Source organism: Oncorhynchus tshawytscha, unplaced genomic scaffold (genome assembly GCF_018296145.1).
Source record: "Oncorhynchus tshawytscha isolate Ot180627B unplaced genomic scaffold, Otsh_v2.0 Un_contig_842_pilon_pilon, whole genome shotgun sequence".
Classification (NCBI taxonomy): Eukaryota; Metazoa; Chordata; class Actinopteri; order Salmoniformes; family Salmonidae; genus Oncorhynchus; species Oncorhynchus tshawytscha.
This window is the reverse complement of record NW_024609617.1, coordinates 37,401-53,390: the sequence shown is the minus strand read 5'-3', so window position 1 is coordinate 53,390 and position 15,990 is coordinate 37,401. Positions and strand designations below refer to the sequence as shown.

The window sequence follows — 15,990 nt, the reverse complement described above, 5'->3', positions numbered from 1 at the left end:
CCCTACCACTGGGCCTCCATCAAGTAGGTAACCATAACCCTACCACTGGGCCTCCATCAAGCAGGTACCCCATAACCCTACCACTGGGCCTCCATCAAGCAGGTACCCCATAACCCTACCACTGGGCCTCCATCAAGTAGGTCGCCATAACCCTATCACTGGGCCTTCATCAAGTAGGTACCCATAACCCTACCACTGGGCCTTCATGAAGTAGGTACCCATAACCCTACCACTGGGCCTCCATCAAGCAGGTACCCATAACCCTACCACTGGGCCTCCATCAAGCAGGTACCCATAACCCTATCACTGGGTCTCCATCAAGTATGTACCCATAAACCTAACCCTGTCACTGGGCCTCCATCAAGTAGGTACCCCATAACCCTACCACTGGGCCTCCATCAAGTAGGTACCCATAACCCTACCACTGGGCCTCCATCAAGTAGGTACCCATAACCCTACCACTGGGCCTCCATCAAATAGGACCCATAACCCTACCACTGGGCCTCCATCAAGTAGGTAACCATAACCCTACCACTGGGCCTCCATCAAGTAGGTAAAACCATAACCCTACCACTGGGCCTCCATCAAGCAGGTACCCATAACCCTACCACTGGGCCTCCATCAAGCAGGTAAACCATAACCCTACCACTGGGCCTCCATCAAGTAGGTACCCCATAACCCTATCACTGGGCCTCCATCAAGTTGGTAACCCATAACCCTACCACTGGGCCTTCATCAAGTAGATACCCATAACCCTACCACTGGGCCTCCATCAAGTAGGTCCTCCTGACCCTACTACTGGGCCTCCATCAGGTACACAAAGTATATGGACACCTGCTCATCAAACATCTCATTCCAAAATCATGGGCATAAAAATTGATTTAGCCCCTCCCCCTTTTCTGCAAATAACAGCCTCCACAATTCTGGGAAGGCTTTCCACTAGATGTTGGAACATTGCCATGGGGACTTGCTTCCATTCAGCCATGAGCATTAGTGGGGTCGGGGGCCGTTGCTGAAACAGGAAAAGGCCTTTCCCAAACATTTGCCACAAAGTTAGTAGCACAGAGTCATCTAGCATGTTATTGTATGCTGTAGCTTTAAGATTTCCCTTCACTGGAACTAAGAGGCCTAGCCCGAACCATGAAAAACAGATCCAGACCATTATTCTGTCAAACCCAGATTATTCCGTCTTGCTGCCAGATGGTGAAGCGTGATTCATCACTCCAGAGAACACGTTTCCACTTTTCCAGAGTCCAATGGTGGAGCGCCTTACACCACTCTAGCCGAAGCTTGGCATTGTGCGTGGTGATCTTAGGTTTGTGTGCGGCTGCTCGGCCATGGAAACCCATTACATGAAGCTCCCGATGAACTGTTCTTGTGCTGACGTTGCTTCCAGAGGTAGTTTGGAACTCTGTGTCAGTGTTGCAACCGAGGACAGACCATTTTTATGCGCTTCAGCACTCGGCGGTCCTGTTCTGTGAGCTTGTGTGGCCTACCATTTCACGGCTGAGCTGTTGTTGCTCCTAGATGTTTCCACTTCACAATAACGGCACTTACAGTTGACCGGGGCAGCTCTAGCAGAGCAAAAATGTGAAGAACTGACTTGTTGGAAAGGTGGCATCTTATGACGTTGCCACGTTGATAGTCACTGAGCTCTTCAGTACGGGCTATTCTACTGCCAATGTGTGTCTATGGAGAGTGCATGGCGGTATGCTAGATTTTATATACAGGTCAGCAAACGGGTGTAGCTGAAAATGCCAAACCTGCTAATATGAATGGGTGTCCACATACTTTGCCTATGTAGTGTAGGTCCTCCTAGCCCTACCACTGGGCCTCCAGCATGTAGGTCCCCTCCCTCCCTCACTTTACTGGCTGTGTCACAATTGGTACCCTTTTCCCTGTAAAGAGCAGTTCTTTTGACCAGGCCCCATGGGGCTCTGCAATAGCGTCCTGTCCAGGGGGTGTACTTGTTGGTCAAGCTGCCTCGCGCTACCTAAACAGGAGATCTGCTTCTGGCTCAGACAAGGCTACTTTACTTTCTCTAGGGAATTGAGTGACATTTGTTCACATCTCAGAAACAAAACCGTATGGAAATTGACTTCCTACATTTTTACATGGACCTTTTTAGTCATTTATCAGACTTTCTGATCCAGAGGCACTTACAGTTTAGCTTTCGTTTAGTATTATCAGGCCCGTTACCCGGTAACAAGGTGGCCTTGAATGATTTTATGTAATGGCATTGTTTTCATCCTAGTTAGCTGTGTGTTACTTGTCTTATTGTATGTCTATTCACAAGCCTTGTTAACTCTTCTGCCGTGTGTGTCTCTACCTGTCCAGGGACATCCACACCACGACAGGGAAGATTAAACGTGCTGCGCTCCAGTTCACCCCAGCTAGCTGGACCTACGTCCGCTGGTTTGACCCCAAGTCTTCCCTGCAGCGCGTCACCGGGGTCTACCTCTTCATGATCATCTGGCAGGTATGTTCCTGGTTTCAAATGTACAATTGTCATTCTATTTCTAATGCACCCATGTCCAATAACACCCTATAGTGCACTACTTTAGGGCCCTGGTCAAAGTCTATCTGACCTGACAGCACTAGGTATATGGGGAGTTCTGGCCTGACAGGGGTTAGCTGTTAGCACTAGGTGTATGGGGAGTTCTGGCCTGACAGGGGTTAGCTGTTAGCACTAGGTATATGGGGAGTTCTGGCCTGACAGGGGTTAGCTGTTAGCACTAGGTATATGGGGAGTTCTGGCCTGACAGGGGTTAGCTGTTAGCACTAGGTATATGGGGAGTTCTGGCCTGACAGGGGTTAGCTGTTAGCACTAGGTATATGGGAGTTCTGGCCTGACAGGGGTTAGCTGTTAGCACTAGGTATATGGGGAGTTCTGGCCTGACAGGGGTTAGCTGTTAGCACTAGGTATATGCAGAGTTCTGGCCTGACAGGGGTTAGCTGTTAGCACTAGGTATATGGGGAGTTCTGGCCTGACAGGGGTTAGCTGTTAGCACTAGGTATATGGGGAGTTCTGGCCTGACAGGGGTTAGCTGAGCACTAGGTATATGGGAGTTCTGGCCTGACAGGGGTTAGCTGTTAGCACTAGGTATATGGGAGTTCTGGCCTGACAGGGGTTAGCTGTTAGCACTAGGTATATGGGGAGTTCTGGCCTGACAGGGGTTAGCTGACAGCACTAGGTATATGCTGGAGTTCTGGCCTGACAGGGGTTAGCTGACAGCACTAGGTATATGCACTAGGAGTTCTGGCCTGACAGGGGTTAGCTGACAGCACTAGGTATATGGGGAGTTCTGGCCTGACAGGGGTTAGCTGACAGCACTAGGTATATGGGGAGTTCTGGCCTGACAGGGGTTAGCTGACAGCACTAGGTATATGCGGAGTTCTGGCCTGACAGGGGTTAGCTGACAGCACTAGGTATATGGGAGTTCTGGCCTGACAGGGGTTAGCTGACAGCACTAGGTATATGGGGAGTTCTGGCCTGACAGGGGTTAGCTGACAGCACTAGGTATATGGGGAGTTCTGGCCTGACAGGGGTTAGCTGACAGCACTAGGTATATGCGGAGTTCTGGCCTGACAGGGGTTAGCTGTTAGCACTAGGTATATGCGGAGTTCTGGCCTGACAGGGGTTAGCTGACAGCACTAGGTATATGGGGAGTTCTGGCCTGACAGGGGTTAGCTGACAGCACTAGGTATATGCGGAGTTCTGGCCTGACAGGGGTTAGCTGACAGCACTAGGTATATGCGGAGTTCTGGCCTGACAGGGGTTAGCTGACAGCACTAGGTATATGCGGAGTTCTGGCCTGACAGGGGTTAGCTGACAGCACTAGGTATATGCGGAGTTCTGGCCTGACAGGGGTTAGCTGACAGCACTAGGTATATGCGGAGTTCTGGCCTGACAGGGGTTAGCTGACAGCACTAGGTATATGCGGAGTTCTGGCCTGACAGGGGTTAGCTGACAGCACTAGGTATGTAAAATGGTTCCCTAATGAATATGACCCTGGGTTAATGATGGAAAGCACTGGAGTTTATTCAGTGTTCTGGCATCTGACACGGTGTTGGGGGTTAGCTGTCCCCTGACAGGGGTTAGTCCAGATACTACCCAGTATATGTCATCCGGCTAGTTTCTGGCTCTTTAAGAGATTTCAATAAGAACACGCCAGGCTGAATTAGCACTAGGTATATGGCCAGTCAAAGGTATATGTTCTGGACACACCTACTCATTCCAGGGTTTCTTTTTTAAAACTATTTTCTAAATTGTAGAATGCAAATCTGTCAAGGCAAAAAGTGGCTACTTTGAAGAATTTCAAATATAAAATACTTACTGCATGATTCCGTAGGTGTTATTTCATAGTTTTGAAGTCTTCACTATTATTCTACATTGCAGAAAATAGTAAAAATAAAGAAAAACCCTTGAATGAGTAGGTGTGTCCAAACATTTGACTGGTGACTGTGTTAGCACTAGGTAGAGTTCTGGCACTGGGGTTAGCTGTAGGTAGATGGTACTGGTACTGTTCTGGTACTGACTGGTACTGTGGGATTACTGTCATCCGTAGACTGGTACAACACTGGTACTGTATAGATGGTACTGGTACTATTATAGATGGTACAACACTGGCCTGATAGGGGTACTGTATAGCTACTGGTACTGTATAGATGGTACACTGTAGGTACTGTATAGATGGTTGTATAGCCTGACTGTATAGGGTACTACTGCTGTTAGATGGTACACTGTAGGTATAGATGGTACTCTACTGGTACTGTACAAGACTGGTACTGGTACTGACAGGGTACTGTACTGTGTATAGATGGTACTACACTGGTACTGTATAGATGGTTCTGGTACTGGATGGTACTGTATAGATGGTACTGTATATACTGATGGACAGCACTGGTATAGATGGTACTGTATAGATGGTACTGTTGGTACTGTATAGATGGTACTGTATAGATGGTACTGTATAGATGGTACTGTATAGATGGTACTGTATAGATTGTACTGTACTGGTACTGTATAGATGGTACAACACTGGTACTGTATAGATGGTACTGTATAGATGGTACTGTATAGATGGTACTGTATAGATTGTACTGTACTGGTACTGTATAGATGGTACAACACTGGTACTGTATAGATTGTACTGTATAGATTGTACTGTATAGATTGTACTGTATAGATTGTACTGTATAGATTGTACTGTATAGATTGTACTGTATAGATGGTACATAGACTGGTACTGTATAGATGGTACTGTATAGATGGTACTGTATAGATTGTACTGTATAGATTGTACTGTATAGATGGTACTGTATAGATTACTGTATAGATGGTACTGTATAGATGGTACTGTATAGATGGTACTGTATAGATGGTACTGTAGATGGTACTATAGATGGTACTGTATAGATGGTACTGTATAGATGGTACTGTACTGGTACTGTATAGATTGTACTGTACTGGTACTGTATAGATGGTACACTGGTACTGTATAGATGGTACTGTATAGATGGTACTGTATAGATGGTACTGATAGATGGTACTGTATAGATGGTACTGTACTGGTAGTATGGTACAGGGGTTACTGGTACTGTATAGATGTTCTGGCCTGATAGATTGGTTAGCTGTACTAGATGGTACACTAGATGGTACTGTATAGATGGTACTTCTGGTACTGACAGGGGTACTGTAGATGGTACAACACTGGTACTATAGATGGTACTGGTACTGTATAGATGGTACTGTTAGGTACTGGTATAGATGGTACTGGCCTGGTACTGTATAGATGGTACTGTACTGGTACTGTATAGATGGTACAACACTGGTACTGTATAGATGGTACAGTAGTTCTAGATGGTACTGTATAGATGGTACTGTATAGATGGTACTGTACTGGTACTGTATAGATGGTACAACTGGTACTGTACAGATGGTACTGTATAGATGGTACAACACTGGTACTGTATAGATGGTACTGTTAGATGGTACTGACAGGGGTACTGTATAGATGGTACTGTATAGATGGTACTGTTCTGGTACTGTATAGATGGTACTGGTTAGCTGTATAGGTACTGTATAGATGGTACTGTATACATGGTACTGTATAGATGGTACTGTATGATGGGGTATAGATGGTACAACACTGGTACTGTATAGATGGTACTCTGGTACTGTATAGATGGTACTCTACTGGTACTGTATAGATGGTACTGTATAGATGGTAGTTCTGGCCTGTATAGGGTATAGATTGTACTGTATAGATTGTACTGTATAGATTGTACTGTATAGATTGTACTGTATAGATTGTACTGTATAGATGGTACAACACTGGTACTGTATAGATTGTACAACACTGGTACTGTATAGATTGTACTGTATAGATTGTACTGTATAGATGGTACTGTATAGATGGTACTGTATAGATTGTACTGTATAGATGGTACTGTATAGATTGTACTGTACTGGTACTGTATAGATGGTACAACACTGGTACTGTATAGATGGTACTGTACTGTATAGATTGTACTGTACTGGTACTGTATAGATGGTACAACACTGGTACTGTATAGATTGTACTGTATAGATTGTACTGTACTAGGTACTGTATGGGGACTGTTAGATGGTATAGATGGTACTGACTGTATAGATTGCTGTACAGGTACTGTACTAGATGGTACTGTATAGATGGCACTGTATAGATGGCACTGGTACTATATAGATGGCACTGGTACTGTATAGATGGTACTGGTACTAGATGGTACTGGTACTGTATAGATGGTACTGTATAGATGGTACTGTATAGATGGTACTGTATAGATGGTACTCTACTGGTACTGTGTAGATGGTACAACACTGGTACTGTATAGATGGTACTGTATAGATGGTACTCTACTGGTACTGTATAGATGGTACTCTACTGGTACTGTATAGATGGTACTGTACTGGTACTGTATAGATGGTACAACACTGGTACTGTATAGATGGTACTGTATAGATGGTACTGTATAGATGGTACTGTATAGATGGTACTGTATAGATGGTACTGTATAGATAGTACTGTATAGATGGTACAACACTGGTACTGTATAGATGGTACTGTATAGATGGTACAACACTGGTACTGTATAGATGGTACTGTATAGATGGTACTGTATAGATGGTACTGTATAGATGGTACTGTATAGATTGTACTGTACTGGTACTGTATAGATTGTACTGTACTGGTACTGTATAGATGGTACTGTATAGATGGTACTGTATAGATGGTACTGTATACATGGTACTGTATAGATGGTACTGTATAGATGGTACTGTATAGATTGTACTGTACTGGTACTGTATAGATGGTACAACACTGGTACTGTATAGATGGTACTCTACTGGTACTGTATAGATGGTACTCTACTGGTACTGTATAGATGGTACTGTATAGATGGTACAACACTGGTACTGTATAGATTGTACTGTATAGATTGTACTGTATAGATTGTACTGTATAGATTGTACTGTATAGATGGTACAACACTGGTACTGTATAGATGGTACAACACTGGTACTGTATAGATTGTACAACACTGGTACTGTATAGATTGTACTGTATAGATTGTACTGTATAGATGGTACTGTATAGATGGTACTGTATAGATGGTACTGTATAGATGGTACTGTATAGATTGTACTGTATAGATGGTACTGTATAGATTGTACTGTACTGGTACTGTATAGATGGTACAACACTGGTACTGTATAGATGGTACTGTACTGTATAGATTGTACTGTATAGATTGTACTGTACTGGTACTGTATAGATGGTACAACACTGGTACTGTATAGATTGTACTGTATAGATTGTACTGTATAGATTGTACTGTATAGATTGTACTGTATAGATTGTACTGTATAGATTGTACTGTATAGATTGTACTGTACTGGTACTGTGTAGATGGTACTGTATAGATGGTACTGTATAGATGGTACAACACTGGTACTGTATAGATTGTACTGTACTGTATAGATGGTACTGTACTGTATAGATGGTACTGTATAGATGGCACTGTATAGATGGTACTGGTACTGTATAGATGGTACTGGTACTGTATAGATGGTACTGGTACTGTATAGATGGTACTGTATAGATGGTACGGTACTGTATAGATGGTACAACACTGGTACTTTATAGATGGTACTGTACTGGTACTCTATAGATGATACTGTATAGATGGTACTGTATAACGGGGATTCTGCCTGGCGTGTTCTCATTGAAAACTAATTACTTAAAGAGTGAGAAACTGACATGTGACTGGGTGGACAGTTTCTGGATTGGGGACAGCGCCCCACCACACCGTGGGGTGGATGGAAAGATGGTGAACTTCAATAAGTTCCAGTGCTTTCCATCATTAACCCAGGGTCATATTCATTAGGGGGCACTGTAGCAAAACCATTTTTGCAATGGAAAATGAAAACGAGCATTTCTTGTTGGAAAAGTTCTAGTAGTCCCTCCCAGTTTTAGTCCGTTGTCTACTATTTGTTGCCAATGAATACAATCCAGGTCCCAGCCAGAGAGCCCACCATAGCTGCCACCCCCCCCCTATCCTCAATACCGGCTGCCATGGCGATGAAAAGCTGAGCAGCTTCTCTTGAAATGGACTAGTCTCTCCTCTCCCTCTGTCTCCCGTTCCCAACACTCTGGGGGCTTGAAATAGTAATTACCCACTCTTTGAAAAGAGCTTGACGGGGGGTGGGTGAGTAGGGAGGAGGGGAGAGCGAAGGTAGAGAGAGTTCTCAGGAGTAGCTACAGTTTAGCTGCGTTCTCTCCAGAGGGCCCCTAGACAGTCTTATTTGGCCCTGAGCCTATCTCTACACTGAGACACACACACACACACACACACACACACACACACACACACACACACACAGGCTCAGGGCCAAATGACAGCGTGTTGAGACAGTCTGGTTCCAGTCTCTTCATTATGCTGTACTGTGGATGATGAGGAGCTCAGGGTCAAACTGAGTGGGTCCAAATGTTGACATGGTTCAGGTTCACTGTATTGCATAGTGAACCTGTAGAGCCCTGTGTGGGGTGGGGGGAGCTCTGTAGAGCCCTGTGGGTGGGGGGGGAGCTCTGTAGAGCCCTGTGTGTGGGGGGGAGCTCTGTAGAGCCCTGGGGGGGGCTCTGTGGCTTTGTGATGGTGTCTGATAACTCTCTGTTTCTCCATAGCTGACAGAGTTGAACACATTCTTCCTGAAGCACATATTTGTTTTCCCGGCGTGCCACGCCCTCAGCTGGTGTCGGATACTCTTCATCGGCATCATCACAGCTCCCACCGTGAGGTAGGACCTCACCCCTCACCTGGGCTGATCTCTTCCCCCTCCTCTGTTCTCCCCCTCTCTCCTCTGTTCCCCCCCCCTCTCCTCTGTTCCCTTCCCCCTCTCCTCTGTTCTCTCCTCTGTTCCCCCCTTCTCTCCTCTGCCCCCCCCTCTCCTCTGCCCCCCTTCTCTCCCAATTTGCACCCCTTCTGCACCAGTCTTCAGAAAACTCCTCAGTCATACCGTCAGTGTTTGTCCAACATGTCTAGAGTTAATGGCTATGAGAGGACAGCTCTCTGTCTGTGGTAAACTGGTTCACATGTCTGCCTTCACATCCTGTTGTGGTGTTTTCTCCCTGTGTTTTTCAGGCAGTACTATGCCTACCTCACAGACACACAGTGTAAGCGTGTTGGGACACAGTGCTGGGTGTTTGGGTGAGTGTTATTTCATTAGCTACTACCATGACGACAGTAGATGATGTCTGAGGAGATAAAGCTGTTTACTCTGCTGTCTGCCATCTACACCATTAAACTACAATACACATTTACATCTGCAGTAGTCAGCCGTCAGGTCGATGATTTACCTTTAGTCAACAACTGAACAGAGCTCTTTGACGGTGTGGTTTCTACCGTTGGGCTGTGTGGTTTCTACCGTTGGGCTGTGTGGTTTCTACCGTTGGGCTGTGTGGTTTCTACCGTTGGGCTGTGTGGTTTCTACCGTTGGGCCGTGTGGTTTCTACCGTTGGGCCGTGTGGTTTCTACCGTTGGGCTGTGTGGTTTCTGCCGTTGGGCTGTGTGGTTTCTGCCGTTGGGCTGTGTGGTTTCTGCCGTTGGGCTGTGTGGTTTCTGCCGTTGGGCTGTGTGGTTTCTGCCGTTGGGCTGTGTGGTTTCTGCCGTTGGGCTGTGTGGTTTCTACCGTTGGGCTGTGTGGTTTCTGCCGTTGGGCTGTGTGGTTTCTGCCGTTGGGCTGTGTGGTTTCTGCCGTTGGGCTGTGTGGTTTCTACCGTTGGGCTGTGTGGTTTCTACCGTTGGGCTGTGTGGTTTCTACCGTGTGGCCGTTGGGCTGTGTGGCCGTTGGGCTGTGTGGTTTCTACCGTTGGGCTGTGTGGTTGTATGTAAACTGTAGCAGTGTGAGGGTGAAGACATGGGAGATGGAGGCTAATGTTAATGGACCTTCTACAGCGTGGTGGACTGAGAAACTGTAGCTGGTTAGGGCTGTACACACACACACACACACAGACAGTCTGGCAGTGAAGCACTACAAAACAATGGCCTCCATTATCCCCCAGCTAAACCCTGAGTATTAAAGACTGGCCGTATGAAAGTCATTACTAAGACACATGGTGTAGCAGTGTGTAGGGTAGAATACTCTATAATACTGGAATCACTAAGTCAGTGTGTATTCTGACTGTTTATTTATGTTTAGATATACATACACTTCTCTCAATCAAATCAAACTTTATTTGTCACATGCGCCGAATACAACAAGTGTGTATTACTGGGAAATGCTGAATACAACAAGTGTGTATTACTGGGAAATGCTGAATACAACAAGTGTAGACTTTACTGTAAAATGCTTTACTTACAAGCCCTTAACCAACAGTGCAGTTCAAGAAGAGTAATAAACCAAAGTAACACAATAACGAGTCTATATACAGGGGGTACCGGTACCGAGTCAATGTGGAGGCTATATACAGGGGGTACCGGTACAGAGTCAATGTGGAGGCTATATACAGGGGGTACCGGTACAGAGGCAAGGTGGAGGCTATATACAGGGGGTACCGGTACAGAGTCAATGTGGAGGCTATATACAGGGGGTACCGGTACCGAGTCAATGTGGAGGCTATATACAGGGGGTACCGGTACCGAGTCAATGTGCAGGCATACAAGTTAGTTGAGGTCATTTGTACATGTAGGTAGGGGTAAAGTGACTATGTATAGATAATAAACAGAGAGTAGCAGCAGTGTAAAAACAAAGGGGGGGGGTGTCAAGTGTAAATAGTCCTGGTGGCCATTTGATGAATTGTTCAGCAGTCTTGTGGCTTGGGGGGGGTAGAATCTGTTAAGGAGTCTTTTGGACCTAGACTTGGCGCTCTGGTACCGCTCGCCATACGGTAGCAGAGAGAACAGTCTGACTTGGGTGACTGGAGTCTCTGACAAATTTTTGGGGCCTTCCTCTGACACCGCCTCGTATAAAGGTCCTGGATGGCAGGAAGCTTGGCCCCAGTGATGTACTGGGTCGTATGCACTACCCTCTGTGTGTGTTCTAGTGGTTCCCATGTTCAGGGTAATAAGGGGTCGTACCCTCTACCCTCTGTGTGTATTCTAGTGGTTCCCATGTTCAGGGTAACAAGGGGTTGTACGCACTACCCTCTGTGTATTCTAGTGGTTCCCATATTCAGCGTAATAAGGGGTCGTACGCTCTACCCTCTGTGTGTATTCTAGTGGTTCCCATGTTCAGGGTAATAAGGGGTCGTACGCTCTACCCTCTGTGTGTATTCTAGTGGTTCCCATGTTCAGGGTAATAAGGGGTCGTACGCTCTACCCTCTGTGTATTCTAGTGGTTCCCATGTTCAGGGTAACAAGGGGTCGTATGCACTACCCTCTGTGTATATTCTAGTGGTTCCCATGTTCAGGGTAATAAGGGATCTTAGAAACTTTCGTAGACAACATTTGTGAAATGTGATTTTATAACCCCATTATATTCCATTAATATTCTGTCTATCCATGTTTGCATTGTGCATGTGGCATGTGTACTGTTGTCAGTGTGTTTTATTTTGGTTAGCGCTTAGCAGGGGTCTGAATATGTTGCTTATCCCCTCCAGCTCCCACTAGAGTAAAGGCTGTTGGCAATGTTAACATCTGACCATGTAGATGGACTGGTTTCATGTTTCTATGGGCCTCAGCTTACCTCTCTCTGCCTCGCTCACCCCTCACCCTCCTCTCCCTCACTCTGTCATGTCACCACCCAGCCGGGTGACAGGTGTCATAGGGTGCATCCCAACAGCTACCCTATTCCCTTTATAGTGCACTACTTTAGACCAGGTTATCCACCATGGAGGTAATAGGGAGCCATTTGGGACACAGCTATCTGATTACCCAGCAGCCTTAGCTGTAGTGTGTGACGTCTGTGTGTGTGTGTCTCTGACATCACAGGGCCATAGCGTTCCTGGAGGCCTTGGCGTGTATAAAGTTTGGAATGGAGCTGTTCTCCAAGACCCAGGTCCTCTATGTGCTGCTGTGGCTGGTGTGTGTGGTAAGAATGGTCTCCACACAGCTGTCATGTTCAAGTAGTATTACTGTGTACACATACCAGTCTCCACACAGCTGTCATGTTCAAGTTGTTTTACTGTGCACATAAACATACCAGTCTCCACACAGCTGTCATGTTCAAGTTGTTTTACTGTGTACACATACCAGTCTCCACACAGCTGTCATGTTCAAGTTGTTTTACTGTGCACATAAACATACCAGTCTCCACACAGCTGTCATGTTCAAGTTGTTTTACTGTGCACATAAACATACCAGTCTCCACACAGCTGTCATGTTCAAGTAGTATTACTGTGTACACATACCAGTCTCCACACAGCTGTCATGTTCAAGTTGTTTTACTGTGCACACATACCAGTCTCCACACAGCTGTCATGTTCAAGTAGTATTACTGTGTACACATACCAGTCTCCACACAGCTGTCATGTTCAAGTTGTTTTACTGTGCACATAAACATACCAGTCTCCACACAGCTGTCATGTCATGTTCAAGTCTCCACACAGTTTGTTCACTGTGTACATAAACATGTCATGTTCCAGTCTCCACACAGCTGTCATGTTCAAGTTGTTTACTGTGTACACATACCAGTCTCCACACAGCTGTCATGTTCAAGTAATTACTGTGTACACAAACATACCAGTCTCCACACAGCTGTCATGTTCAAGTTGTTTACCAGTCTCCACTGTCATGTTCAAGTTGTTTTACACATAAACATACCAGTCTCCACACAGCTGTCATGTTCAAGTTGTTTTACTGTATCTCTACACAGCTGTCATGTTCAAGTAGTATTACTGTGCACATAAACATACCAGTCTCCACACAGCTGTCATGTTCAAGTAGTATTACTGTGTACATAAACATACCAGTCTCCACACAGCTGTCATGTTCAAGTTGTTTTACTGTGCACATAAACATACCAGTCTCTACACAGCTGTCATGTCCAGGTCGTTTTACTATGTACACAAACCAGTCTCCACACAGCTGTCATGTCCAAGTGGTTTGTTTATGTACATAGTAAAACTGGGTCTCCAAACAGTTGTTCAGGTCTCTAAAAGTACATATCACTATTTATGTTAGCAGACCAGTCTGTTTTTTTTGTCATAGTTAATGTACCATAAATAGCTTGGTCATCGTTAAGAGCATGTGACTGTTGGACCAACGTACCAGGGCTGTAGTTGTCCTAGTATTAGATGGTGACGGGATAACCTACCAGGGCTGTAGTTGTCCTAGTATTAGATGGTGACGGGATGACCTACCAGGGCTGTAGTTGTCCTAGTATTAGATGGTGACGGGATAACCTACCAGGGCTGTAGTTGTCCTAGTATTAGATGGTGACGGGATAACCTACCAGGGCTGTAGTTGTCCTAGTATTAGATGGTGACGGGATGACCTACCAGGGCTGTAGTTGTCCTAGTATTAGATGGTGACGGGATGACCTACCAGGGCTGTAGTTGTCCTAGTATTAGATGGTGACGGGATGACCTACCAGGGCTGTAGTTGTCCTAGTATTAGATGGTGACGGGATGACCTACCAGGGCTGTAGTTGTCCTAGTATTAGATGGTGACGGGATGACCTACCAGGGCTGTAGTGTCCTAGTATTAGATGGTGACCCTACCAGGGCTGTAGTTGTCCTAGTATTAGATGGTGACGGGATGACCTACCAGGGCTGTAGTTGTCCTAGTATTAGATGGTGACGGGATGACCTACCAGGATGACCTACCAGGGCTGTAGTTGTCCTAGTATTAGATGGTGACGGGATGACCTACCAGGGCTGTAGTTGTCCTAGTATTAGATGGTGACGGGATGCCTGTACCAGGGCTGTAGTACCAGGGCTGTAGTTGTCCTAGTATTAGATGGTGACGGGATGACCTACCAGGGCTGTAGTTGTCCTAGTATTAGATGGTGACGGGATGACCTACCAGGGCTGTAGTTGTCCTAGTATTAGATGGTGACGGGATGACCTACCAGGGCTGTAGTTGTCCTAGTATTAGATGGTGACGGGATGACCTACCAGGGCTGTAGTTGTCCTAGTATTAGATGACCTACCAGGGCTGACCTAGGGATGACCTACCAGGGCTGTAGTTGTCCTAGTATTAGATGGTGACGGGATGACCTACCAGGGCTGTAGTTGTCCTAGTATTAGATGGTGACGGGATGACCTACCAGGGCTGTAGTTGTCCTAGTATTAGATGGTGACGGGATGACCTACCAGGGCTGTAGTTGTCCTAGTATTAGATGGTGACGGGATGACCTACCAGGGCTGTAGTTGTCCTAGTATTAGATGATGACAGGACAATCTACCAGGGCTGTAGTTGTCCTAGTATTAGATGGTGACGGGATGACCTACCAGGGCTGTAGTTGTCCTAGTATTAGATGGTGACGGGATGACCTACCAGGGCTGTAGTTGTCCTAATACTGCTTTATCTATGGAATGTCAGTGTGTTTACAGCTAAAAGGCCTTTCATTTTGTGGCTGATATGTTGGCTATATGAGGGACTACTTGATGTTGGTGTATTCATTTCATTGTATTCATAGATCTATCTATGTATATTTTTGTATTTTATGTTTTGACTATTGTTTCAAGGACAATAAAGCTGAAACGTGACCTTGAACTGACTGTGGCCTTAACTCTGTCTCCTCTCCTCCCAGGCCTTAATCACATTCCTGTGTCTGTATGGGATGGTGTGGTATGCAGAGATCTACGGCCCCAAAGAGAAGGTATGCTGACATACCAGGCTAAATATGAACGACACCTCGTTGACTACAGGATGGTCCTGCTGCAACCATTCTCCATATACATGCACCTTTATTCATCACCCAGGTCATTTAGAACACATGTCCCTGGAACTGTGACTATCCCAGGTCGTTTAGAACACATGTCCCTGGAACTGTGACTATCCCAGGTCGTTTAGAACACATGTCCCTGGAACTGTGACTATCCCAGGTCATTTAGAACACATGTCCCTGGAACTGTGACTATCCCAGGTCATTTAGAACACATGTCCCTGGAACTGTGACTGTGATCCCAGGTCGTTTAGAACACATGTCCCTGGAACTGTGACTATCCCAGGTCGTTTAGAACACATGTCCCTGGAACTGTGACTGTCCCAGGTCGTTTAGAACACATGTCCCTGGAACTGTGACTATCCCAGGTCGTTTAGAACACATGTCCCTGGAACTGTGACTATCCCAGGTCGTTTAGAACACATGTCCCTGGAACTGTGACTATCCCAGGTCGTTTAGAACACATGTCCCTGGAACTGTGACCTATCCCAGGTCGTTTAGAACACATGTCCCTGGAACTGTGACTATCCCAGGTCGTTTAGAACACATGTCCCTGGAACTGTGACTATCCCAGGTCGTTTAGAACACATGTCCCTGGAACTGTGACTATCCCAGGTCGT

The 15,990-nt window shown here is 45.9% G+C and overlaps 1 protein-coding gene and 2 long non-coding RNA genes across 5 annotated transcripts in view; 1 reads left to right on the top strand and 2 right to left on the bottom strand.

Moving 5' to 3' along the window:
- Positions 1-15,990, top strand: part of ptdss1a (phosphatidylserine synthase 1a) — a 33,178-nt gene that overhangs the window by 6,612 nt on the left and 10,576 nt on the right. For 2 of the 3 annotated variants that reach the window (XM_042316317.1, XM_042316319.1), the window contains 5 exons: positions 2,338-2,479; positions 9,228-9,340; positions 9,685-9,750; positions 12,472-12,571; positions 15,236-15,304. In XM_042316317.1, the coding sequence (XP_042172251.1) occupies positions 2,338-2,479; positions 9,228-9,340; positions 9,685-9,750; positions 12,472-12,571; positions 15,236-15,304 (490 nt within the window). The remainder of the gene's footprint in view (positions 1-2,337; positions 2,480-9,227; positions 9,341-9,684; positions 9,751-12,471; positions 12,572-15,235; positions 15,305-15,990) is intronic. The other variant, XM_042316318.1, reaches the window with a different exon arrangement.
- Positions 13,959-14,385, bottom strand: LOC121845289. The gene is made up of 2 exons (XR_006082489.1): positions 14,303-14,385; positions 13,959-14,159 (listed from the first exon to the last, which is right to left on the bottom strand). It is a non-coding gene; the product is annotated as an uncharacterized LOC121845289 (long non-coding RNA).
- Positions 14,485-14,861, bottom strand: LOC121845288. Its single transcript, XR_006082488.1, has 2 exons — positions 14,654-14,861; positions 14,485-14,593 (listed from the first exon to the last, which is right to left on the bottom strand). It is a non-coding gene; the product is annotated as an uncharacterized LOC121845288 (long non-coding RNA).